The sequence below is a fragment of the Rhineura floridana genome, chromosome 1, assembly GCF_030035675.1.
Source record: "Rhineura floridana isolate rRhiFlo1 chromosome 1, rRhiFlo1.hap2, whole genome shotgun sequence".
NCBI classification, from domain to species: Eukaryota; Metazoa; Chordata; class Lepidosauria; order Squamata; family Rhineuridae; genus Rhineura; species Rhineura floridana.
In genome coordinates this window covers 107,615,223-107,640,906 of record NC_084480.1, presented here as the reverse complement: position 1 = coordinate 107,640,906, position 25,684 = coordinate 107,615,223, and the positions used below count along the sequence as shown (strand labels likewise).

Below are 25,684 nucleotides of genomic sequence, written 5' to 3'. Positions count from 1 at the left end.
GGCTTCAATATCTTTCCAGGTCTCTGGCTCTGGAAGTTCATCAGCTCTTGCAAGGTAGGACAGTCTCAGTGGAGGTACACCTCTGTTGGTGCGGTTAGAGCGTCTTGGTACAGGACTCTCTGTTGCCCCTTCTGGCTGTGCAGGTTCCCCTTCTTGCTCTGATTCCTCACTGTCCTCCAGTGCTGGCATGTCGCTGTAATCTGTAGTACTGTATGGTATTTCTACTTTATCTTCTTCACTGTCGTGGTCTTGGAGTGGTGCCCCTTCTGGTTGGAATGCACCTTGACCTTCATCAAAGTAGACAGCTCTTTGGATTTCAATCCTTTCTGTCTTGGGATTTAGAATTCTGTATCCCTTTTGTTTTGAAGAATATCCAACGAAGATTCTTTCCTTTGTAGTGTTGTCCAATTTGGTTCTCTTCTGGTGTGGAATGTGACCATACACTTTTGATCCAAACACCTTTATATGAGCCAAACTGGGTATGCACCCATACCATAATTCAAATGGAGTCTTGTTGCCATTCACCTTTGTTGGCAAACGATTTTGTGGATAGGTGGCAGTATACACTGCCTCTCCCCAATGTTTCTGTGGGAGATTAGCATCTTCTAGCATAGATCTCACCATCTCAATTAGGGTTCTGAATTTTCTATCCGAGACTCCATTCTGTTCTGGGTTGTGGGGTACAGTGGTTTGATGCTCAATCCCATTTTCACGCAGACACTGCTGGGTAGCATGAGATATGTACCCCCCCCCGTTGTCAGAACGTAGAATCCGTGGTTTTCTCTGAAATTTATTGGTCACTATTGCAATATACTCTTTGAGTTTCTGAAGCATTTCCCCCTTCTCCTTCAACATATAGATTGCAGTGAATCTTGAACAATCATCAATAAAACTAAGGATATATTCCACCAGTTGAAGGGATTGGCATTTAACAAATGTCGCTGTGAATCAACTCTAGTGGGCGCTTAGTCTTCCTTTCACTCTGCTTAGGAACACTGGATCTGGTCCCTTTAGCCTTAACACAGCTTGTACATCTCCCCTTTTCTTGGCAGGGTTCAATTTTCATGCCTCTTACTAAATTATTCTTTTGAAGGGTACTAATCTTTGCAATGTCTTTATGCCCTTATCTTCTATGCCACAAATGCAAACATGACTTGTTACAACAGTCCTTTACAACATTATTAGCTTCTGGGCTTTGTTGATCAACTTCATACATTCCCTTTCGCTTAGTAGCTGTGCATGTAATTTCACAATCTCTAGAAATTACACAGGAATCTTGTTCAAATAATACTTTACATCCTTTGTCTGTTGCTTCACTGACAGATATCAAATTATTAGAAATTCCTGGGGTCCAGAGCGCATTCCTGAGATAAATTTCCTCAGTGCCGCTTGGAGTCTGGCAAACCAGCTTAGCATCTCCCGCCCCTTTAATGGGCACGTCCCTCGAATCAGCCATCTTGACTGATCCTCCACGTGGGGTTAATTTATCCAAAAAAGTCCTTTCATTTATTAAATGAGCGCTTGCCCCTGAATCCACATATATTTTATCATTGCAACGTTTTCCCACATGAGTTACTTGTACACTGTTGGCATTTTTCTTGCCTGTTCCTTTAAATTCTTTGTTCTGTCCTTCAGACCTCTCTCTCTTATCACACTAGCCCTTTTAGTGTTTTTCTGAACCACACAGATAACAACGCTTGGCTTTCACACCTTTGGATTCCCTTTGTTCCCGAAATCTGCATTTGACTGGCTGTCCGCCAGAAGCCCTTTCTTTACTTAGGAAAGTTCTCTCTTGCATCAGCTTTCCTTTCGCTCTGCTGATGGAATTGTTCCCTAACTTCTGAAATAACTTCGTTCAGAGTCTTATTTTGTTGTTGTAATATTAGTATGAAAGTTTCCATATATTTTGGGAGAGAATCTAGTAACAAGGCAATTTGTACCGGTCCATCTAAAACTGTGCCTGCTTCCTCTATCCCTTGGATTAACACCATAAATTTAGTAAGATGTTCCTCAAAAGAACCATCCCTCATTTGCAAGTTAATAAGGCTTCTTAACATAGCAATCAGATGTCCCCGGCCTCTCGACTGATGACTTGACTCAAGAGTAGACCACATCTCTCTGGCATTTTTACAATTCATGATTAAAGGGATTTGGGAGTTACTCACGCATTCGTAATAATATCTTGAACCTTTTCATCTTTCTCAGTCCAAACTCTTTGTTCCTCCCGAGAAGCATCTTCTCCTGGTTCCGATCCTGTAATCACGTCCAACATCTTCTGTTGCCTTAGGTGATTTTTCACACGGAATTCCCATAGCTTCCACTCTCCGGGTGTACGTTTGTTGATGCTTAGCTGTTGTGCTAAGGTCGCCATTCTTAAATAAAAGCCTTAACTCTTTTCATTGTTAGCTTCCTTGATTCGCAACACAAAGCTCCTTAATTGTTCATATCTCCTTTTGCATGCCTGGTGCTCGTAACCTATAGGAGGCTGGGCCCAATGTCCTGTAGGACCCTGCAGAGTTGCATAGCGGAACGGAGAGTATTGAGTGAGCTTATGTGTGTGTGTTTAAAACTTTGCTAAGATTCTACCTTCCCTGCAAATTAGTCAGACAGAGACTTTAAGCTTTAAAATAAGAAACAACTACTTTATTCTGGAAGTACATGCTTGATAGGAAAGAGTTCTATATCTAGCTAACTAGCTATGCTGGAGCAGCCAGCACTGGTTCCAGTGCTAGCTCTCATGCTGGTTGAGAGGGAGAGACAAAGGAAAAATGTCTGCTCCCGAGAGAAAGAAAAATGGTGGAAGGCGGGAAGGAACAGGGATCAACATTCTTTGCATATCAGTCTAGCAGGAAGGAAGAGACACCAGGAGATCAAAGGACAGGTATAGCCTAGCAACTAAGAGGTCTCCTCTCTAGCTACGCCTTTAGCTCCATGCAGCCTCAACCCACAAGTTGGAGTTGAACCCAATATATTCCAACATGGAGAACCTTGGGCCCTCCAGATGTTCATAGAATCATAGAATAGTAGAGTCGGAAGGGGTCTATAAGGTCATTGAGTCCAATCCCCTGCTTGATGCAGGAATCCAAACCAAAGCATTCCCGACAGATGGCTGTCCAGCTGCCTCTTGAATGCCTCCAGTGTTGGAGAGTGTCGGTTGCTGAACTACAATATGTATCAGCCAAAGCAAGCACGACCAATGGCAAGGGATGATGGGAGCTGTAGTTCAGCAACATCTGGAGGGCCAAAGGTTCCCCATGTTTACTCTAATGTGATGAGGAAATGGAAACCCAGGACAGGGCCATGTAGATGAAGGAGTGGATTTGTGCAGAGAGGATGGAAGTGCAGAACGCAAGCTGAGGACCTACTGCAGAAAGGCCATAGTTCAGTGGTAGAGCATCTGCTCTGCACGTTGAGGTCCCAGGATCAATCCTTGGCATTTCTAGGTAGGGCTGGGAGTGTCCCTTGCTGAAACTCTGAAGAGCCCCCAGTCACTGTGGACAATGCTGAGCTAGATGGACCAATGGTCCGAGTCAGTAAAAGGCAGCTTCCTATGTTCCTACATATCCAGAAGCTGCTCTTAGGGGTCCTCTGCATAATATAGGACCTCTGTTGTTGGTAGGCTGGCTACGAGCCTATAAACCCAACATGGCCTATATGATTTTTAAAATGGCTTTAGTTCAGTTCACTTTGCAAAAAGGCTGTTTGAGACCTGATGAAAAAGTAGCTGAAAGTCAGGTCTGTCATTTCAACCAAGAGGATGTTGCCAGTCATATGCACAGGACAGAACCTTTGGCAATCCAACCAGTGCAATCCCAAAAGTAATTGTAAAAGTTTGGCTCTCAAGAGAGGAGCCCATTGTTCAAATCTTATCAAACTAGCTGAAAGGTGAATGCCACCACCTGTCTTCACAAAAGAAAAGCCCATTACCCTGACCATATGACTCATCATAGGTATGGAAATTAAGGAGGGGTACCTGCCTGATCCAATCAATTCTGCATTCTCTGTTGAGGCTTTTGTCCAGAAAGGTATAAAAAACTGGACTCTTAGAGCCAGGTTCTGGTTGCCCAGTTAGACTATGAAATCACCTGTTGAATCATTGTTCTGGGCTCTGGGTCTTGGCCACCTACCCTGCTGAATGTCACTCTACCTGAAGTCACCTGCTGAACCACTTAGCCAACCAGAACCCAGGTGCCTGACCCTCCCCTGCTTTTCCTTCATTATCTCTGGACCCCTGCCTGCTGAAACAGGTCCCTACTTGCTGAAGCTGCTTCAAAAGCCCTTTTAAGGGCTCCACTACTTTTCCTGTTTAGCTCTGCAAGATCCCAGAAGCCATTTCAAGGCCTGCCTGCTGCCTTTGCTATTTCCCTGGCTGATCCAGGAGTTTCAACAGGCTCCAGTTCTACTCCCAAATTGCCCATCAGGTTTGGGAAAGGTATATTTTGCTCCCTATTCTGTCTTCTGGAGGTCCTTTCCCTCCAAATTGTAGCCTCCACATCTGCTTCCTCTGTCTATCTTTGACTGTGTGTGTGTGACTGTGTTTCAGAAGCCATATTCTAGTCCTCCCTGCCCAGCTGCACATGACTGAGGCCTGGTCTGCAAAGGAAGCCCAGAGAGAGAGAGAAGGGCAGGCTAGTGTGCCTTCCTCAGTTGTGCTGAGCTCAACAACCCCTCATCTCCTTTTATGGTTTCTTGCTCCTTCGCACGCGTGTGTTAATTTGGTTATGATTAGGTTTATTTAATTAATTCCCCCATGCCTATTGTTACTGAGCTATTCCCACTGATGTCAATAGATATGTATTGGTACTGATCTATTCCCCATTGAAGTGTTAAATGTGTATATTTTGATTCTGTGTGTATATGCTCAATAAATATTCCCGTGTTTAAGATTTGTGTAAGGGTAGGTTACTGGGTAAATCTGCCAAGATGCACTATTGCCAATGTCTAAAGATCCTAATTCACAAGGCTTGTAGAATGTGTGAATGTGAAACACGTGTCTACAGAAGAGTCTTGCTAACACTGTCCACTAGCTGCCCAACACCAATGATCATTTTTCTAGACATATTTACAGATGCCAACTTTTAGCTTTCATATCTTATTCACAGTAGATGTCTAGTGACCCTCTTGTCCTCTAGGTTCTGCACACTGGGAGGTCAATCCATCTAAGCCAATCAGCCAATATCTTTCGCCAGATACCATCTTGTTTCAGAGATGAGGCTTGCTGTAACAAGCTGTGCACCACAGCTTTGGAATGCCCTCTCTAGGGGGGTACACCTGGCACTAACTTTGCTATTTTTTAGGTGCCCATCATAAAAAAAATATCCAGGCATTTAAAACACATTATTTAAAACTTTGATAATTTTAAGTGCACTTTTATATGGTGTTTGCTGGTCTACTTTATTTATTTATTTATTTTGGTACCCTGTGTTGAAATCATCGATGAGAGACAGTCTATAAATATTTTAAATAAATAAAAGCAACTGGGACCCACATGTCTACAGTTCCCTTTATCTATCAGTGGCGGTTTGGGAGGCCACTGAACACAGCTGATGTGTACTCCTCCCCAGGATAGAGACTAGAACCTTGCAACTAGAAGGGTTTCCAGCAACCTTTCCGCCTTCTCTTGGAACTTGAATTGGGAATGCAAGAGTCAAACAGAAAATCTCTCTCCCACCTCAGGGTTTGTGGCTCAAATGCCACCAATTGCTGACACCTTGTCTCAGACTTACAGTGAGCTTTTTTAAATATCACTCCTAAGTAGTCTGAGAACTGGTGAAGGGGGAGATGAACCTCTAGCAATTCACAATACAATGCAATTCCCATACTTGGAAATTCTTAAGAAAGTCCACTTTCATATAAATCCAATACATGCTGCAAGCTATTGGAATACTTTGTTAAATTATGAGGCACACATTCTCCTGAGTAGGCTTGGGAAAGAGTCCAAAATCTAACTTTCTTGATTTCTGTATGTTATGAGAAAGGGTGTTCTATACTTTATGTGGAAAGGTGCAGATCATGGAATGTGACTTGTCAATTTGATTTTAAATAGGGAAATTAAATAGAGAACTGCAACAACTGAAAAGGCAAGTAATTCAAACATTACTGAATGCTTTTGTTTGAAGTGGGACTATAAAGCTGGCAGCTCAAAAGAAATCCCCCTCCCCCCAAAAAACCAACCTTGTGCTTAAAGTAAAATGACAATCTCAGGATTTGCAGTACTGGCAAAGCCATTTATTTAGATGAGGCTGTACTAGCAGAGACTTGCCACACATGAAGTTATGCCAACATAAACACTTGGGGTGTCAGCTGCAGTTTTGATCATTTGAAGACACTTCCCTTACAAATTTTTGTTAATGAATCTTGTAAGTAAGAGTATTTAGGATGGTAGTGGACAAGACTTGCTAGCTTTTTAGATTAAATACATTTACATATGTAATGAAAAGCTACTTGTACATATACACAAAATGTAACATAACATTAAAGAAAATGTATATATCTCTACAGATATGCGTATTGTCAACTCTGTATGTCACACAGGAAAGATACACATGCACAAATCCATATGCACATGCATGCTTGCAGATATATATGACCAAGGACAACTATGTATGTACCCTCCCGCATCTGTATATGTATAGAAACTAAAGCATGTTATATATTATCTAAATATATATAAAGCTAACTTTTCAGTCTTGAGAAAACAAAAGCTATCCTCATATAACAGCCAAATTCCTACATAACTCAATTTCGACATCTCATCTGGTGTGAACTGCACTCATTCCTAGTGTAAACCCCACCGCGCTGTGCAGTGATATACTGTAATGTCACATCGCAATCTGGATTTACTATAAAGGGCTTCTGACGAGTTTCAGAGCAGTAAACATTGCAGCGAGGTGTATTTCACACTGAGCTGGTTTTTATGAAGAACACTTCACCGCCCAGCCACGGCACCCAAATGATGAATGGAGAAAGATGCATGACAAGCTTCATCATTGTTTGTAAATCTTAACTGTTCCTGCTCACTAACTCTGCAGGCAATTTTCAAAGACAGCGGCCGACAGAAGGACAGCACAGCTTTCCTGAAGGTTATTCAACTTGTACTTGGCCTAAGCTCTGCCTCTGAAGAACTAAGCACTGGAAAATCAACTTGCTGGTTACCAGAACCCCAGCATTAAAAGGCGTGCTAACGAGAGCAAACTTAAGAAACTCCATCTCTAAGTGTACACTTCCCACCGTATCCTTACATTCAGCCTTTTCACCTCTCTTCACTCTCCTAGCCTACAAGTATGGCAGAGGGTTTAAAATGTGTTAAGAATAACAAATGCTAAGCTAAGTGATCTTGCGTTTTTAGCCTTAAACTGTATTGGCACATGGTGCATGGCTGCCCCAGCTTCCTTTAGCTGCCGTACTGGACACTAGTTATCCTTAGACAACAACCCCTTTAACCTTCTATCAATCTTTTATTTTTCACATGGCCAGGAACATTAAGATTAACTCAGTGTTGTTGTCTTGAAATCAACAGCCTTTCCATCCAGACACGCCAGAAATCCAAGGATATTTTAGCCTTTCCTCTTTGTATATCCCCCTGGGTTACCAGAGATGCTGAACTGAAAGGGACAAGAGAAACTTTCCTACATAATTATAGGGCATCGACTCACTACTATCCCATATTGAGAAATGTAGCAGCATGAGTGGTATCTCAGGTATGAAGCAGTAAGCAGCTTTCAAAAGTCACTTCAAGTACATAGTGACCCATAGAGAGACCACCAGACTCCCAGTCCATGAAGGGTTACTGATTCTGAGAAACAAAATCACAGCACCAAAACCACACCAAAATTGCTGTGTTGTAGATAGGCAGCTCTATTTTGCTTTTCCATCTCAGGGTGCTTCCAGGTCACCTAATTATTGAGCATTCATCCTGATATGTTAGCAGGGTGATGAGACAATGCTGGCTATTTAATGAGCATCCATTCTGATTTATTTATGGGGAGGTTAGATGATGATGTGTCAAAGGAAGTGTTCCCCCTACTTTCCAGTGCATTTTCCCACCACTTTCCTTATTGTACCATCACATACGCTTTAGTTACATCAAAACTGGATTACCGTACCATGCTTTATGTGGGGCTGTCTTTGAAGAGTGGAATCTTCACCTGGTACCAGGGATGGGGGAGAAATTTTATTCAGTTCAGGTTTGAACCCAAATCTATCAAATTCACACTTCCAAAGCAGTATGAGAACTGAAACAGACCCATCCTTTGAAATTCACACATCTGAATTTTGTGATGCAGTTTTCTAACCAACCAATGTTTACAAAAAATACATATGTTAGAGTTAAATGTGCGTAAAAATAAATATATTAGTGAAAATAAAGTACAATGCCTTATGTAAGGAGAAGTCACTTGCAAAAATGTGTACAGTAATCAAAATGCATATATAAACATGTTTATTAGGAAAAATTCACACTAAAATGCTGAAGAGTTATCATGGGGATTTAAAAAAACAATGAAAATGGCTACAGAAACCTGGAGCACTGAATTGAAGACTGGAAAAATGAGAAACACAAAGAACCGAAATTGAAAGACATTTCCATCCTTACCTGGTACAAAATGCAGTGGCAAAATGTTCAATCAGAACTGGATTTTAGGAGCATGTTAACTCATCTTTTAAATGTATTTATTATTTAAAGCTTATATCGTATCCTTCCCCTGAAGGTCACAGGGCAGGTTACATACCAACTTCATTGGCTGCTGCGCTGTTTCTGGGTGCAGTTCCAACTGCTGGCAAATAACTTTCCACTGCCACCCTTTCTCCTTCCTCACAAACTTACAGTAGCAGTAGTGACAGGAAAGTCTTGTAAGAAGCATACACAGTAGTGACCGAGGTGTCAGAAGTAACGGTAAATCTAATGGCTCTTGATGCCCTGATAAGGGCATAAGAAGCACTGGGAACTATGTTTCCCAAGATGCCTAAGTTAAGGGGCACCATTGAGACGATGCTTTAGAGCATAACAGAGACCTCATTGCAAGGCTTTCCATCACTACTGCAGCCACTTACTGTATGTTTGGGGTGAGGGGAAGGCAGCTGATGAGGGAACTTATGGAAGATTCTTGGGTATGGTACCAGAGTATGGTGTAAAGGCACATGAGGCCACCACCTTGCTGAAGCTAAGCAGGTCTGGATTTGATCAGTGCCTGGATAGACCACATGGGAACCACAGGTATGCTGCCTTGGGTTCCTTGATGAAAGAAAGATGGGGTATAAATGTAATAAAATAAAATAAAACAATCTGTTGCAGTCCTAATAATGTCACTGGCAGTACAACATGGTCTGAGGTTTGAAAAGTTCAGGGGGAAAATGGTTTTCAATTACTTTGTAATTGAACAGTTCCCCAACCTGCAAACCAAATTTGAAATTGAGCTGAGGGGAATACTGCCCAAAATGAATTAATATTTTTAAGATTAACTTTGTAACAATTTATTTCTGAATTCTTTATCTTGCCCCTGTCTATAAAAAGTTGTGGTGGGCGGTGATACCACTGGAATAGTACCTAAAGCGGTATTCTAAACTGAAAAATGGGGTGGGGACCTGTGGTCCACCAGATGTCCTGGACTCCAGCTCCCATCCTCCTTAAACACTGGGCCATGCTGGCTGGGGCTGATGGGATTCAAGATCTGGAAAGCAACAGAGCCCCCTCCCCAACCAAGTCACTGACCCGTCTGTCATTAGAAAATGTCCTTCCCTTAGAAACAATAGTAATAACAGTGTAGCCTTGTGTAAAAAAAAAAAAGGCAGAAGCTTCTCACAAACCTCTCACCATTCATAAAAGAAAACACAGCACAAACAGCAGAACAACGCTAATGAAACGGTAGGCCTAACAGTGCTAATATATGAACTGGCAGGGCCTCCATAAAACCTCAGGATTCTGAGGCAAATAACAGAGTTCATGAATTATACAAAAAACATTGTACACTTTGGTTACTGGCTGTGGTTTAAAAGGACATTCCTCTCATCTCCTGTCTGATCAGACACTTGCTGCTTAATAACCAGCAAGACACCATCCAACCTCTAGAAGGATAACTGTGGCATCAAGAAGGATTTTTACTTTAAGAGCTATTGCTTTTTCAGCTTGTCTCAATCTATATTTCTGCCCCATGAAGTTGCAACATGCATCTGACCCACCACTTTGTTTATTTTATGGCATCAAAAGGGGGCAGGGTGAATTTAAAATATAAGTTGAGTTAAGAGGAGGGAAAAAAACAAAACAAGGAGTGTGAAGAGAATTCATGAGAGTTTTTTTCTATTGTTTTCAGATACCCTCCCCGCAAAAGCAGGTTCAAGTTTGAGGCATAGGGCAGGGTTGGCCACCAGCAAAAGAAAAACAAGAGTGACAAAAGCCCTCTTCAGGTGTTCCTCCTCACGCAGAGGTGGAGAGAAAGCAGGGGTGCTTTTCCTTTCCCCTCATGTTACTATCACCTTTCAGCTTTCCGCGCATTAGTGGCTGACTTTCTGCTGTCTTTCCTACTTCTGCAGCATTGAGCCTAGACGAGTTCAGCCCCCAACATATGGAGAGCTATGGGAGAGGTGACTGGCAGGTGAGGGAGGGGTGAAGCCAGAGGGGAACACGCCACACTTCTTCACACGGGATGGTAATTGGCTGAGGGGGAAGAACACCTGAATGATGAGAAACTGTGCAAATGCTGCACTAGGGAATTTTGTGATGGCTAGGACAAAGACATTGGGAGTAAATTGGCTGAAGATCTGCTAACAAGGGAGAAAGATGTTCTGGTCCTTAGCTGAGCAATTCAGATCCTAAGGAGGTGCAAGGTCACTAGCACGTAAGAAGAGTCCTGCTGGATCAGGCCAAAGGCCCATCTAGTCTAGCATCCTGCTCTCACAGCAGCCAACCAGATGCCTAAGGGAATCCCACAATCAGGGCCTGAATGCAACAGTGCTCTCTCCACTTGGAATCCCCCCAAACTGGTATTCATACTGCCTCTGACAGTGGAGGCAGAACATACACATTGTGGCTAGAAGACACAACCTTACTCTCCATGGATGTGTCAGGGCAGGAAAGGAGGATACAGGAGCACGGCTGGCATAATGTGTGAGCATTTTGGGGCAATTGCCAAGGCTCCACCCCCCCAGATGGGGCTCCACTGCCAATCCTCAGATCCCACCCACCCCCCTCGATCTTGCCGCTCCCCTGCTGTCACTGCTCTTAGCAAACCCTATTCAAGTATGAAGTCAGGGTAAGAAGTCAGTGACAGGAGCTTGCTAAAGGAGCAGCAGTTGCTTTGGCTCATCTTGCCCTCTCCCTCTGGGCAGCAGTGCAGACTGGACTCAAAAGGGAAAGGTCAAGTGAATGGGCAGCAGCCAACAGTAGCAATAAGGAGGGGGTGATGATTCTAAGGGAGGGGCCCCCACAGGGGATCCTGCACAAGGCATGAGGGAAGGCAAACTGAAGGAAACAAAGGGCTTAGGAAGCAGAGCTGGAAGAATCCAGGGGGAGGAGGAACCTTCCAAAGTGAGGAGTTCAGGAGAGACAACAGGCAGAAAGGAGAGGAGTGCATGATTAAGAACTGCAGAGGTAAAAAGCCACCTACTGATTTCAAACAAGCAGTCAAATATTTTGTCTGCAGGCTAGGCTGGAAAGCCTGTAGCATAGATAGGCAGATAGGTGGTAGAAAGTCAATGTGGGCGTTGCAGAAAAGATCTGAGCACTTCAGCCCCACGGGCAATGTGCTGAGCCTCCAGTAAAACCAGTCAGGGAAGGACACTGGAGCAAATGTTCAGTCAGGGCCCCACTCAGCAGAATGAGAAGGAGGGCTCCTAAATGCAGCCAGGCTGGCTTACTGTATTTTGAAGCAAGCAAACCAATGCAAGTTCTCACTTACAGAGGGGACCCACTCCCCACAAGACCATTAAGTCAGGAGTCTACAATTGCCCAAGTGCACCAGAGTGTAACTTAACTGTATCTTCACAGCAACTTTACCAGTCACTAATCATCCATGCATCCAAATGATTAGATTAAGTTCTGCATACCCAGGAGTCATGTTGGCTATGGAAGTTCACTTTTTAGGAATAAGAAGAACTTTCAGTTAGTGGACAGGAGGACCATAGAGTGCATCTGCTTTGCATGCAGAACATCCCAAGTTCACTCTTAGCATTTCCAGGTAGAGCTGGGAATGTCTCTGGAGAGCCACTATCAGTCACTGAAGACAATATTATTATTATTATTACAATATTATTTATTACATTTATACCCCGCCTTTCTTTTCATGGTTGAAAACCCAAGACGGCTTACATGTGGTTCCCAGGCGGTCTCCCATCCAGGCATGACCAGACCTGACCCTGCTTAGCTTCAGCACGGAGCTGGCCTTATGTGCCTTCAGACCATAGCCTGGGACCTCAATACTGAGCTAGACGGATCAATGGTCTGGTTCGGCATAAGGCAGCTTCCTATCTTCCTGTCCTGTCGCAGGAGTGGGGAACTTTTTTCAGCCAGAGGGCCACATTTCCTTCTGGGCAACCTTCTGAGGTCCACATGCTAGTGGCAGGCAGGATTAGAGGCAAAAGTGGGTGGAGCAACAAATACAAATGCAGGAGGCTAGTTTCTGTACACATCTCTTTCTATCTTCCATCCAGACAAGCAAGAGGCATGATCAGCGTTCAAGGACACATTCTAGCCAGACAAAAATGTTTGATGTGCAAAGTAGGGCCAGTGTGGGGGATGACCTGGGGGACTTCCAAGGGCCAGACGGAGAGGTCTGGAGGGCTGCATTTGGCCTCCAGGCCTGAGGTTCCTCACCCTTGTCCTATCCAGTGGCTAATGAAGCCAGGTGGAACAGAACTGCAGAACACATGACGCTTTGCGTAGACTGGCAAAGCAAGATCAAGTTCTATATACCAGGTAGAAAATGGTTAAAGTTCATTCTGGCATCCAATAGAAGAGCAGCAGAGAAAGTGGAGAGGGGGGACGGTGGTGTACATCTGGAACTCTTTCATTTCAGTTTAAATAGGTACAGGGCTCCACTGTCTGTGCTCTCCTGCCTGAATTGGAACACATTGTGATGTAACAGATTTTTAGGGAGCAGAACACACAGAGACAGGAATTGAAGACGTTCTTCTGGCTCTGGACTGAAAATGTGCAGTATGTGTATGTAATGATCAATGTGTTTGCAAAAAGGAAGGGCTATTAGGAGGACCATCAAAAAAGTGTGCCATGTCTTTTTATTCACACCCTTCATAATTGTACCTGAGCTTCTCATGCCGGCAGGTTCCCCAGCTATGGAAAAACACTCCGTCAGAGCTTGGAAAACACGGCTTCAGCTCAGTAAATTACATCTCCCTGCTTGTCCACTCCTGATTGATGAATGAACTTAGGGAACAATATCAGTATGTGGAATATCATTTGAACAAGTGGTCAATAATGATTGAAAACGTGGCATTTTCTACAGTTTACAAACACACAGGTCTCCTTTGCCTATGATCAAAGACCACATTAGGGGATGCAGATTTTTTTTTTAAAAAGCCCCCAATCCTTCTAGTTTTAAAAATACCAGATGACAGGAGGAATTTAACATGTTAGTACAGCCTTTCCCAACCAGTGTGCCTCCAGATGTTGTTGGACCACAATTCCCATCTTTCCTGACCACTGGCAATGCTGGCTGAGGCTGATGGGAGTTGTGGTCCAACAACATCTGGAGGCACACTAGTTGGGAAAGGCTATGTTAGTAGGAAGGAAAAATATCAGGGTAGGCAACATGTTGCCCTCTAGATGTTGTTGGACTACAATTCCCATCAGCCCCAGCAAATATGGCCAATGGTCACGAATGGCAGGAATTATAGTCAAATAACATTTGGATGACACCATGATGGCTATTCTTACATCACAGTGTCTGCTACAGATGGTGAAACCCAACAGTTGGGCTACTAAACAAACATAGAGGTCTTCAGGTAGAAAATCAGTCCCATAAATGCAAATATAAATAAATATACAAACACAGCACCAAGGCTGTTGCTGCCCATTAGTAGTCGGGTGCGAGAGAAAAGCTGAAGAAAAGAACAGGGTAAATGAACATATTTTGGAGGGATTTAAATGTAAATGTACTGCCTTCAAGTCGATTCCGACTTATGGTGACCCTATGAATAGGGTTTTCATGAGGCTGAGAGGCAGTGACTGGCCCAAGGTCACCCAGTGAGCTTCATGGCTGTGTGGGGATTCGAACCCTGATCTCCCAGGTCGTAGTCCAGCACCTTAACCACTACACCACAAGGTTAATTAATATGGAGGGATTTAGAAAATATTAATTCAAGCCTTTGATTATTTTAGAATTTGCAGGGTTACACATTTCTGACTAGTTCTGTCACAGGCTTTAAAAAATGTTGGTCCCATCCCCCCGATCCCTAGTCTTCTTCTCCATTAGAATCTGGTTCATAATCTGCTTACCATTTGCTTTTGTTTCAGAGTAAGAAGGGCTCTCCTCAAAGGTGAAAATCTGGGGAACGCAGGCAGGGGCCCCAACACTCTGCCCCAAGTAGGAGGTAGAAGGATAGTAAGAATGCATCCTGTACTGGGAATTCATGCCATGGCGGTTGTCTGGGCTTTTTACCTGTTTAGAGGAAAATAAGAAAAGAAGCCTGTTAACGGAAATCTGAGACAGGAAAAGAAAAAAGGAGTTCCATTTACTGGAGATTAGGGATTCCCCCCTGCCCTCCTGTTCATCAGGAGCAGCACTGTATTTTCCCTGCACCGAAACCATAACTGAAACTATCAGCTTGAGAATCCCTTGTGCCTGGAGCCCTCAATTTGTTCCTTAAAAAAAGACATTGCCAGGCTAGTATTCTAATCTATTGAGAAGGCTTTCAAACTAGAATGAGACACTATTTTCCCCAGAGCTGGGAAAGTTCATTTTTGAAAAGGAACTAGTTCTAGTTCAAGAACTAATTTCAGTTCATGTTTGTCCCTTTACAAAACAAACTAGTTTGGTTCATGTTCAATTCACAGTTTAATCCAAGTTCACCCAACTAACCATCAGCATTTTTTCCAGCATTCCGAATGTTACAAGCTGCTGTGCTGAAGTATATAATATACTCAAGAAGACTAAGAAAAAATAAAAAAACAGACACAGTGGAATGTGAATTGTTTATTTTCCCCAACAATAAAGATTACATTTGTTTTTTAGATATAAGCCACTTGGAGCTCTTTTAGGTGACAAATGACTACTAAGTCTAATAATAACTAATATCTAATAATATTAGTTATCTAACAACAATCTTTAAGCTTATTAACTATGATATTTAAACATAACAACCTATGATAAAAAACAACAACACTATTTAAGTTTAACAGCAACTATGATCTTTAAGTTGAAAGGCCCAAAAAGTCTAAAGTAAAAAAACATGTAAGAGAATGAACTTCAAGATGAACTGGAAATTGTTCAAAGTTCTATCCCAAAATGAACTTAACTTGTGTTCCGTTCACTTGACAATTATGAGAACTGCTGTCAGGTGTAGTTCAGGGACTTTTGAACTAATTTAGTGAACTTTGTTAAACTGAACTAGTTCATTCCAATCACTAATTTCTGCCCCTACAGAGTTCAAGGTGTTGTGGCAGATGCTGCCATGACTGTAGCACTGTTATTACCACTCAAAGGTTCTGCAGGTTTTGGTAGCGCTTCTAAAACTTGTAGCCCTGTTTGACCAGAGATAACTGTGGGACAAAAGAAAAAGATATATACACCAAGGCAGGGGAGCCCACAGGGCAAGGCAGGTTGGTTGTTGCAGCACCATGGAGAGCTTCTAGTGGGCAACTTGCTCCAACAAAGATTGGAAACAAACTGGGCCTTTTGAGCCTCTGTCTTCAGTCCATCTCTTACGCTCTGGCTCCTTTTGGAGAACTAGAGTCTTTGAAAGTGCCAACCCTCTGCCCTGAAAATGGACACTTTTCCTGCATTCTGAGATCTCCCACGTGGTGTGCTCTCTGTGCTGGTGGACTGGTGAGGTACTGTGGGAGACACTCAGTTTCTCAAGCCCAGGGAAAGGCACCTAATTTCGGTTATACGGGCCTGATGGTTGTGACATCTAGTTCAGTAGGCTTCTGCCTGCCAGCCTCAGTCTGGCTCTGTACCCAGCAACACTGTAGGCTCTGATTCCTGGTCACTGCTGGATTCTGGGGTCATGACTTCAGGGGACTGAAGTTGCTCTTGAACCAGTTTGATTGTCTTAAAAGCAACTGCCTGTCTCCAGCTTCAGAAGTCATGTACAGGCAGTAAGGAAGGCTACATTCTCAGCTGAAAAGGAAGTCAGATCATCATTTTAGCATACGTAGCTGATCTGATCCTTATCATCATACTTTTTGCACCCCTCACACCAGATAATGAATTGAGATCTTACAGCAGGTTTCTCAAGCATGCAAATTATTTATTGTATGATAAAACTTCAATTTAAGAGAAGAGTTAAGGAACTTACAAATGTTCTCATGCACTAAAAAAGCACAGAAATGGCAAGTTAAGGCACTGGCCTTAACGTCTGCACCATGTAAGCATGTTGTGCTCGCTTATAACTAAGTCTCCACACACCCCATCCCATCCTTTATCTGGTCTTTCAGTCTCAATCCTTTACTTGTCAAGGGAAAGAGTGGAGTGTGCAGACTAACTTGTGAGTACCAATCTGAGACAGTGGAATGCTTTACTCAACAACAGGGATGGGGAACTTGTGGCCCTCCACATGTTGTTGGACTGCAACACCCAGCATCACCAGCCATCATAGCCAACATTCAGCATTAATGGGAGTAGTACAACAGATTCCCTATCACCTCCTTACAACCTAAAGTGTTTGGGTGCATGAGTGAATGTATACATTCCTTAACTTTTCTGCAAGTGTTTTGATTTTTGAAAACTCAATTCAGGGACACAAATCCTCTCATTAAGGGGTACATGTGGAAAACATTGCCTTATGACTTGTCCCCACTTAATCATTTAAAGCAATCATTTAGCACTTCAGATTTTTATGAATATGCAATAGATCTTTACCAAACCAGGAAGAATAAGACCCTGGCACTTTCTTTTGAGTGCTTGGAAGCATTTAAATCAGCAAAATGAAAAATGGAAGGTATGTTATAGATAACAAGGTGCAAACAGTAGAAATTTGTATTTCAAAGGGAAGAAAATCTTTTGCTTGTTATAACCAATAAGTCATTTCTTAATGTTTTTTAAAAATCAGGCCAACTTGTGAGACTTGCCACATAGATTCTCTGTCAAGTTTCATATAGTTGGGGCAAATCATATGTATTTTAAATGATTAGTGTAATCAGGTTTATCATGATAGAAAAATCATTTAATCCCCTCTCCCTTAATTATATTGGTGTTCTTGCACATGCACAATTCCAGTTCTGACTGAGCTAAATGGAAGTTGTACCTTAGAGAACTGCATTTCTCTAGTGTATCTGTAGCCCCACATAATGCAGTCTCATTTGGACAGTTGGGCTTTGACTTGTTTATTTCATTTATATACAGCTCCATAGCTGAAGCTGTCTGGGCCGTTTACAGCAATTGTTCTCTCTCTCCCCCCGCTCCTCCAAAATCATTACCATGATAGCCCAGAAACTGCACCCAGAACTTTGGAATATGCAGCAAGTCTGTGGTTTTTCCATTAGTCTTCTCCAGATTCTACGAAATGGAAAAGCAAGGAATTGATCAAAATTGCATATATTCTTTGACCTAAGTATGCTGGACACCAAATGAAAAACAACCATAACCAACTAAGGTCTTTGGGATGCAAGCAATTTACAAAACTTTGAATCCTAACACTGAACATTCATCCTCCATCCATGTACATAGCCTATCCTCTCTTGCTGCCATGTGATAGAGTAACTCTCTGCACAGATGGGCTTTCAAGCCTGCTATTCAAACCATGATCTTTCTTTTGTGTTTCTGTGAATCCTCTAAAAATAATCACTGGACAAGGGCAATATAATTTTAGCAGCTATAAAATGGCACCACTACCCACTGGTACTGAAAGGATGTCTAGTTTGTTTTCCTTCTCTAGAGGATGCGGGCAATGACCTGTTTCCTTTCAAGCCTTGTTTTTCTCTCAACCCCCCTTATTTTTTAAAAAACACACACCTAAAATCCCAGAATCCAATGAATTATTACAACTATTATTAGTAGTATGTGGTCACTGGCTAGCAAGAGACGTTTTATAATCTTATTACCTGCACCAACTCTGTGAACCACGGTACAACCGACAGATGGAGGCTAGGCTCTGCAAACAATAGGCGTTGGATTAACCACTGAAGAAAATTTAGAAAGCTTTAGGCTTTGTTTTATTAAACTGTTTAGAATATATACTACAGTAATCTGAGCCACAAGGTTTCCTTTTTATAGAGCTTAGCTACCGTGTTTTATGGTAACAGTAAAGAACCAGCCAAACATAAAAATGCTTGACCGTAGCACTATATTACAAAGGGGACCTAGAAGATCATTTACCCAATAAAGATGCAAAGAGGTGCATGTTTTCATTCTTTTAGTCGAAGACACATTAAAAAATTCTTGTCTTAATGTGTCAGAGGGGTGTCAAAAATACACCATTAATCCTGGGTGTGAGAGAAGAGGGCAAAAAGATTCAGTACGCTATGAATAGCTAATTTTCATAGGTTTCAGAATGAAAAACTCTAGACTAAGGTAAATCTTCAAAATGCTCCTTGTTAAGTGCTTCCTCTGTGTTGGTGTTCCAGAGCCAGGATGGACCTGAGACCCATGGAAAGTTGTATTCTGGTACCATCGAGGGTGTGCTTAGGATGTACTAACCTTCCCATATGATGTTTCACCCTAATCTGTCAAAGAAAATGCATCCATGTTCAGAACCCATGTGATTCACTCACTAGAGAGAACAGCCGATCCTACACTTATTCTGCTGCAGTAGGACAGGTTGCAAAGTTGGTGTCTCTTTTGCTGTGTCCAGAAAAACTCCATGAAATCTATCTCTTCATTATCTGAGTTCACAGGATTATCACAGTCTCATACAGTAAATGGAAGGCAGCATTCCCACACCCCAAATAACTGTCCCCTTTCATGGGCTAGTTCAGGGGTGATTAACACCTAGCCTGGAGGCCCAGTGCCCCTGTAGCAAATTTTTATCCTCCCCCTCAAGACTCCACTGATTTGGGGGGTGGGGTGGCCCCTGATGCAGGGGTAGACAGAGATGTTTCAGCCTCTGCACCCAGTTTAGCACCTTGATGGGAATGTAAATCATCCCCTCTCCAGTCATCACATTGATCACTGGATGATCAGGGAAGGGGTGATAAGCCTTCCTCCTCAGCTCATCTGCATGGGTCTGTGTGCCAGAATCTGTGTTTATGTGTACGTGTGCACATAAGAATGTAGAGTAGCCATACCCACCACTTTCACGCAGTTCCTGAAAGGACTGGCCAAGGGTAAAGGTGGCCCTCAGCCCCCGGGTTTGTTGCAAGTATCACCTAGAGAAGGAGTGGGAAACCGTTGGCCCTCCAGATGTTGCTGAACTACAACTCCAATCAGCCCCAGCAAGCACAGCCAATGGCCAGGGATGATGGGAGTTGTAGTTCAGCAACATCTGGAGGGCCAAAGGTTAGCCCACACCTGACCTAGAGCTTTAAAAGGAAATTTTCAGTATTACTATGTTAAATTATTTATCTTTAAGAATTGCACCATTAGAACTGTCTGGAGTAACCAACTTCCAGTTCTAAAATCTACTAAGTGACTTTTCCACCATGAGGATAATAAATAAATGGTGACATTACCATGGTTTACCCTCCCTTGGATTCTAGGATGGAAAACCCAAGCGCCATCTATATCTGTCCTACCTTGATAGACAAACTTAATTAACCTTTGCTGTTCTGTTCCAACCTACCATTTAAGACAAAAGCAGTGACCCACAAACAATATGTTACCATCAGAATCTCAACTCCAGTGACATCAAGAGATATAGCCCTATCAGCACTATTGGAAAATAAACAGCTTAGATTAGCTTCTCTGAGAAATATGGATTATATTCATGTCACACTTCAGCTGTCAGAAACATTAGGTTACTTTTAACATAAATCTGTATTATAAATACAGAGTATGATATGCTCTTGGCATGGCAAACCAGAACTGCTTTAGGTTCCTGACAGAATCCAACATTATTTTAATCCTGGGTCCAATACTTAAATTCGGACCGGCCTTTTTTTCTAAACTGGTCAAGACTGAGTTTTTAAAAAAAATCTGCCTACCATTCAAACTGTAAATTAGCCCCCAACAACTCTCCATTACTCTCTTTCTTATAAAGACATATCTAAAATGTTGTGCAAACCCTTACAGGACAACATGGGCTGGTTCACATATTACTATGAACCACCATTAATGGCTTCCTGTGAATGAGAAGTTTGTTCCCTCCTCCCACCAGGCCTGACTGGGCGCAACAAGCCATGACCCTTGGCTTAGCATAATGTCTGGACTAGGGATCATGGTTTGTTCTACTCAAACAAACCATAATTGGGAAGCAAAGAACAAACCTTGGCTTCAGATTGCGGTTTGTTTGGAGTGAAGCAAACCACAACCTCCAGTTCGGACAAAATACTAAGTCAAGGATCATGACTTGCTGCTGGTTAGCAGCAGAAGCAACCAGCTCTGGATGAAGGCCGATTCGAACGTTATGGCTCCCAATTTCTGGAAAAAAATGTTTCCCTATGGCAACACTCCCTTGTAGCAGCTCGAACCTCTGGAAATGGCTCACCATGGAGATTCCCACAAATCTTGTGAAGAGGCTCCACAACAGCCATTAGGAATGCATGGAACTGAAATGGAGTCTCCCTGTAAGTCATGAGAATCCCTTCGCCATCATCTGTTTCCACATATTACAGCCCTTAGGTGGACAGTGGAGCACAACCACCCAAAACATTTTTGGTGACTCCCATCTGAGGACTATAATGAGGGGAAAGGTGATGAGGGTAACATTTTCTTGGCGAAGGAGGCAACTATTATCAGAGATCACATTCTAAGGTGCTTAAATGATGTCGGTGCTTTTTTAAATCCTTCACACACAAGTTGTTTAGGTCAACAAGCTCAACACCTCTTGTAATTAACAATGTAATATATCTCTCAGTACAGCCAATTAATTTTTCATTTTAGCTTTCCATGGCAGTTTATTTTATATTTTCTTCTTAATCATTGCCTCAGGACGGAAATAAAAATGGAGATACCCAAAAGGGAACATGGTGATTTTTACTATGTTGCATTTAAAATATAAAACTTCAGAGTCTTAATTCCAGGTACTAAGTCAAGGTTTAATGTCAGAAATTGTCCTAGACTTGAAGGGCAACTTATGACAGCATCTCCAACAACCAAGGTCATTTGCAGGAGAGACCTGACAGTTGTACCTCAAAGATAAACCTTCTGCAGAACCTTGTAGAATTCCTATTTTGACAAGCTTCTTTCCTACTTGGAAAGATTCCTGACAGTAGAACTAAAATGTTAACTTGTATTGGACAGATGGAGGCTGCAATCCTGCCCCCAAAGGGTGGGGGAACTTGTGGCCTTCCAGATGCTGCTGGACTCCAACTCCTATCATCCTTAGCAACTGGCCATGCTAGCTGGAGCGGATGGATGATAAGAGTCCAACAGCATCCAGAGGACCACAGGTCTTACCAGGCAGTCAGTGTCACTGTACTCAGTGGGACCTACTTTTGAGTAGATATGAAAAGGAGTTCCCCCCCCAATCTTGACAGCCAGTGTGGAAAACTGGTTAGAATGTTGGTCTATGACCTGGGAGACCAATAAATTGCATCTTAAGAGTACTGAAGGAACCGGCTGAAGAACTCTCAGAACTACTGTCTATTATCTTTGTGAAATCATGGAGGACTGGTGAAGTGCCGGATGACTGGAGGAGAGCTAATGTTGTCCCTATTTTCAAAAAGTGCAAAAAGAAAGAACTGGTCAGCCTAACATCAATCCTTGGAAACGCTCTAGAGCAGATTATAAAGCAGTCAGTCTGTAAGCACCTTGAAAACAATGCAGTGACTACTAGGAGCCAACATGGATTTATGAAGAACAAATCCTGTCAAGCTAATCTTATCTCGTTTTTTGATCGGGTAACTTCCCTTGTAGACTGTGGGAATGCTGTGGACATAATATATCTCGACTTCAGCAAAGCTTTTGACAAAGTGCCTCATGATATTCTGATTAGCAAGCTAGCTAAATGTGGGCTGGATGGAACAACTATCAGGTGGATCCACAGTTGGCTCCAGAATCATACTCAAAGAGTGCTTATCAATGGTTCCTTCTCAAACTGGGCGGAAGTAACGAGTGGGGTACCATAGGGCTCGGTCCCGGGCCCAGTGCTCTTCAACATTTTTATTAACGAATTGGATGAGGAGGTACAGAGCATGCTTATCAAATTTGCAGATGATACAAAATTGGGGGGCACAGCTAATAGCGTGGAAGACAGAAACAAAATTCAAAGGGACCTTGATAGGCTGGAGCATTGGGCTGAAAACAACAGAATGAAATTCAACAGGGATAAATGCAAAGTTCTACACTTAGGAAAAAGAAACCAAATGCACGGTTATAAGATGGGGGATTACTTGGCTTAGCAATACGACATGTGAGAAGGATCTTGGAATTGTCATTGATCACAAGTTGAATATGAGCCATCAGTGTGATGTGGCTGCAAAAAAGGCAAATGCTGTATTAGGCTGCATTAGCAGAAGTATAGTTTCCAAATCACGTGATGTATTAGTTCCCCTCTATTCAGCACTGGTTAGGCCTCATCTTGAATACCACATCCAGTTATGGTCTCCGCACTTCAAGAAGGATGCAGACAAACTGGAACAGGTTCAGAGGAGGGCAACAAGGATGATCAGAAGAAGAACTGGGCATGTTCAGCCTGGAGAAGACTGAGGGGAGATATGATGGCACTCTTCAAGTACATGAAAAGTTGTCACATAGAGGAGGGCCAGGATCTTTTCTCGATCGTCCCAGAGTGCAGGACATAATGGGCTCAAGTTGCAGGAACCGGATTTGGACTGAACATCAGGAAAAACTTCCTAACTGTTAGAGCCATACAACAATGGAACCAATTACCTAGAGAGGTAGTGGGCTCTCCAACACTGGAGGCATTCAAGAGGCAGCTGGACAGGCATCTGTTGAGAATGCTTTGATTTGGCTTCCTGCATTGAGCAGGGAGTTGGACTTGATGGCCTTATAGGGCCCTTCTAACTCTACTGTTCTATGATTCTAAGTTCCATTGAACCCAATAAAGCTTACTTCTGAGTAGACATGTACTTCATTGCAGCCTTAGTTTCCTTCTTTCCCATTTTAATTCTGCCTTCTGTATCTTCACAACAGTCCTGTGAAGTAGGATAGGCCGAATGTAAGGGACTGGCTCAAGGCAATAAATAAGCAAAAGCAATGATGAGTAAAAACTGAAAATGTGAAAATGCTCATGCTCAGAGTATTTTTGTCGCTCTTTGTCAAGGCTTTGTGTGTGGGTTTTTATGTCTACTGTCTCATAAGTTCTTTTTGCCTCAGAATGTCGTATTTCATACTGTTACAGATGTTCTTTTTTTAAAAAAAATTGCCCGAATTCTGTGGTGGTGGTTGTTTTTACTTGAGTTATTTGCATGGTTTAGGGGTGGCATTGCAGAAGATCAGGCTCTTATGGACAGCTGTGGGGCAGGTGGAAATTAAATGGAGTAAGCCTTTTTTGTATGAAAATACAATTATGGGGAAAGCGTCACCTGTTATATCTGTCAGACATCTTATTACTTTTGTGTGCCCCCCTCCTCAGATTTATTTTTGATTTGTGAATGCCATGACCATTGCCTTTCCCTCCCCCCATTTATCTTTGTAACAACCCTGTGAGGTAGCTTAGGCTGAGAGAGACAATATATGTACATAAGTGGTAGTTGTAGTTGGTACAGCATTAATAAAGTATAGCCCCTGAAATGCTGAAATGTATTCTGGTGGAGTCCAGTCCTATATATGTCTAATCCAAATTAAGCCTCATTGAGTTAAATGGATAAGTATACAGTAGTGCCCTGCTTTTCGGCGTTCCGCTAATACGGCAGTGCCAGTGGGGTGATCAGCTGTAGTGTGGGGAGCTCCAGCTGCTGCGCTACAGCTGACCACGATCAGCTGTAGCGCAAGAGCTCCCCGCGCTACAGCTGATCGTGTGCTACAGCTGATGAGCTGTATGCATGATCAGTTGGAGCGCTGGGAGCTCACGCACTACAGCTGATGGCTGTCAGCTGGAGCATGGCTGATGGAATACAGTAGGGCCCCACTTTCCAGCAGTTTTCGCTTTTTGGTGGAGGCCTGGAACATAACCTGCCTTATGAGTGGGGCCCTACTGTATAGGACTGCAGATTAATTTTTACCTCTGAAAGGAATGCACTGTCAGACATAGAATTTAAGAGACATACTTTTCTGGATGTGTTTGAAACAGATGGGTGGGTGGGAAGGGAGTTGTGTTAATCTAATTGGGTCTTCAATATGGTGCCCTCCCGATGTTGTTGGACTACAACTCCCATCAGTCTCAGATAACATAACGACGCTGAAGTTGGTTCCTAGTTCCTTATTTGCTTGAAAGTTCAAAACACTAAAAAAAGACAAGTTCACAACTACAATAACTCCAAGCCAAACTTAACATGTCTCTGAACCCCAAAATATGTGCTGGGGTACCCTGTATCATATATCGCTGTGATCTGGGGACTCTCCCTGGCAAGAATAACAAATTTATTCAATCAAAATTATCAGGCTTCTGAAATGCTCATAAATGCATAATGATGCCATAAAATCATAAAAAATAAGCAACTGGGTGTGCCCACCGCACAATCTGTTCTGAAACAGGACAACTCATACACCTCAGGGAAGGTGAGGGTGTCCTCTACGAGGTGCCAGTGTGTCCCGCCTGGCCCAGAGCTTTTGCTGGGTGCAGGGCAGGGATAAGGGCATCTATGCACAACCCAAAGCGACAAAAATATGCAGAAAACAGTAAGAAATTGGGGGTGCCCACCCAAAAATCTGCACTGTGCCAGGCAGTAGTGTAGTGGCAAATTCAGAAGTGCAGAGTCCCTTCATGATAGTCTCAGCCACAGCCAGACCCCCCTCCCTCCTTATTTTGCTCCTGAGGTGAGAATGAGGTCCTTATTAATGCCATCTCCCACAACAACTGATGTCCCTAGGAGACGATCAGTGTGAAAGGGGAGTATTGGCTACTGAAAAGAGTCTTCTCAGTGGGTGACTCACCTCCTTTCACTCTGATTAGCTCCAATCAGCAGGAAAGGACAAGGAAGCATATTAGAAGACTCTTCTCAGTGGCTAACACACTCCCCTTTCATGCCGATCAGCTCATATGATGCTGGAGACATAGGGACTCTGCTCCCAAAATAAATAAGGGGTCTATGACTCCCTGGGCCCCTGGACAACTACACCCCTGCTGCCAGGACAAATCATACATCCCAGGAAGGGGGAGGGTGGCCTCTACAAGATGCCAGTACTTCCCACCTGGCCTATAGTTTCTGCTTATAAGTTTATCTGTGCAGAACTAAAATAATGAAAAGTAGAGAAAAATATGTAATTTGGGGTGACCACTCCAAAATTTGCTGTGGGCCATGAAACACCATTCACCTGAGCAAAGGGAAGAGTGTCCTCAACGAGATGCCACTGCA

General features: G+C 42.9%; 1 protein-coding gene across 3 annotated transcripts in view; it reads right to left on the bottom strand.

Moving 5' to 3' along the window:
- DMRT1 (doublesex and mab-3 related transcription factor 1) overlaps nt 1-25,684 on the bottom strand; it is a 93,546-nt gene that overhangs the window by 24,514 nt on the left and 43,348 nt on the right. For 2 of the 3 annotated variants that reach the window (XM_061613338.1, XM_061613347.1), the window contains exon 4: nt 14,447-14,609. In XM_061613338.1, coding sequence (XP_061469322.1) covers nt 14,447-14,609 — 163 coding nt within the window. Of the gene's footprint in view, nt 1-8,105; nt 8,148-14,446; nt 14,610-25,684 lie in introns of all 3 variants that reach the window. The other variant, XM_061613321.1, reaches the window with a different exon arrangement.